At 57.1% G+C, this 1,997-nt stretch overlaps 1 protein-coding gene across 1 annotated transcript; it reads right to left on the reverse strand.

Moving 5' to 3' along the window:
• Positions 1–247: 247 nt before the first annotated feature.
• On the reverse strand, positions 248–1,164 carry SDRG_17071 (hypothetical protein; the record flags this gene model as incomplete). The annotated part of the gene is made up of 1 exon (XM_008623306.1): positions 248–1,164. Exon 1 carries the CDS (start codon positions 1,127–1,129, stop codon positions 248–250), a length of 882 nt encoding a protein of 293 aa, XP_008621528.1. The 5' UTR covers positions 1,130–1,164.
• Positions 1,165–1,997: the final 833 nt, after the last annotated feature.

Consider the following 1,997-nt stretch of genomic DNA (forward strand, 5'->3'; position numbering starts at 1 on the left):
GGCGTTAAATCATCTTCAAATAATAGTGGGTCCGCAAAGACAGCGGCAAATACATACAAAGCAGTGGCGGCGAGCGCTGTGGCAACGTCAGACCTCGTGCTCCTTGGCGTGGGACATGCACCAGCCTTTGCGCTGGGCCCACTTGAGGCACTTGGGTGCCTTGCAGCGCTCGCCACCACTGTTGCGGGTTCTGCCCGTGATCCGAGAAAGCACGTGCTTGCAGCTCTGCGTGCAGACGAAGCGAGTCTCAACAACCACCGTGCATGCGGCACAGTTGCTTGAGATGCGCCTTCTTCTTGCAGCCGTCGACGGCGCAAAACTTGCCACCGCCGTGCGACTTGCACAGCCCCCGCGACTGCGACGCGCGGTGGCAGCCGTCAAAGCGGCAGCGCGAGCCACCGCCGTGGGCGATGCACAGGCCGCGGCTTTGACTGTTCTTGAGGCAACCCGCATGGGTGCATTGACGGGCGCCGCCGTGCTTCTTGCACTTCTGGTGCGATCGGGCGCGGTTGTTGCAGCCGGCATGAGTGCATGTCTTGCGCGCGCTCGAGTTGGGTGAGTCGGCGCCGTCGTCGTTGTCCATATCGTCGTCGGCCACGTCTGCAACGGGAATTGTGACACGCAACGGCGTGCTTGTCGGCGGCATCATCGAGGCAGGCAAGAAGGACGTTTGCGCGGCCGGCGGCGTCGCGCGCGGCGCTAGCGGTACGCGCTTCTGTGAGTCCTTGGCCTTGGTCGGCATGGTGTCGAGGCCAAACGAGTAGGGCAGCGGCGTGATCTGGTCCATTTCCTTCTTGGCACACATCATGGTCCAGTCGAGGTTGTCGCCTGTCGTCGTGCTAGTGGCGTCGCAGGTGTGAATGTCGGCAATGTTGGCATTAAAGTTGAGCAGCGGCAGGTCGTTCTCGTCGGACGGCAGCTCGAGCGCGTCCAAGTCGAAGTTGAATGGGTCGAGCTCCATGTCGTAGAGCTCCTTCTCCATAAAGAGCGGCTGGTAGACGCCATGGTCGGCCGCGGCCACCACCGTCAGCGGGAAGGCCTTGCTCTCGTCGAGGAAGGACTCCATGCGCATGAGCCGCGTCACGAGCGTCGGCGCGTCGCCGAGCGGCTGCAGCTTGTCGATGCTCATCGTCGTCGGCAGCGTCTGCTTCTCCACGGCCAAATCGGCGAATGTTCAGTCCAACGTACTGGGCGGCTGCGACCTTCACTCGTGCTCCCGGCGTTTGCATACAAACATCAAGTACATTTGGGCGGCCGGTTTTTTCAAAGTCTTTTCTTTAATGCCCGACACCCTGTCTTTTAATACGCGCACTGGCTTTTCCAGGGCGTTTCACTTGGTTTTTGTATGCTGAACCCACAACCGGCGTGGAGTAAAAGAATTGTCGGAAAGGTATCTTGTCCTTTAAAGAAAACAAGCCTCTTCGAGAAATTTCGACCGGTTTGACGTGCATTCAATTGGGTGAAACCTCTCAGAACGTATACAATCAGATTTCACATTGTAGGAATGATGGTGACCCGTGAACTGGGCGGTCGGCTGGCGCTGCGTCAGGGGCGCGCTTCGAATGGCGCCTTGTGATTGGATGAAATCAGCTTTAGTGGCGCACTGTGATTGGTTTAGACGTAGAGACGCGACCAACGCTGGTGCCAACGACGGCAAGGAAGAAATTTCTTGTGCGGTTGACTGGCACCGAACTCGAGAGTCGATGATGGTCCACGACAACGCGGCGTTTGAATGGCTGCGGCACAACTTGATTTTTGCTGCTCCGTTTGATAATTTGAATCGTTATTATGCAAGGCAAAGTTTCATCCTGGCAAGATTTGGCTCGTTTTGGCAGGCACCGAGTGCATGATTATGGTCTTCTTGCTTGGTCCAGATGATGGCAAACGACCTAAAATTTAGCTACTACTTCTTCTGGGGCGTTCCGATTTTTTACATGGACGCGACGATGACCTTAGCGTCCCGTCAACGCACATCCCAGCCACTTGGATAGTGTAGT

This window comes from Saprolegnia diclina (assembly GCF_000281045.1).
Source record: "Saprolegnia diclina VS20 unplaced genomic scaffold supercont1.190, whole genome shotgun sequence".
Lineage (NCBI taxonomy): Eukaryota > Oomycota > Saprolegniomycetes > Saprolegniales > Saprolegniaceae > Saprolegnia > Saprolegnia diclina.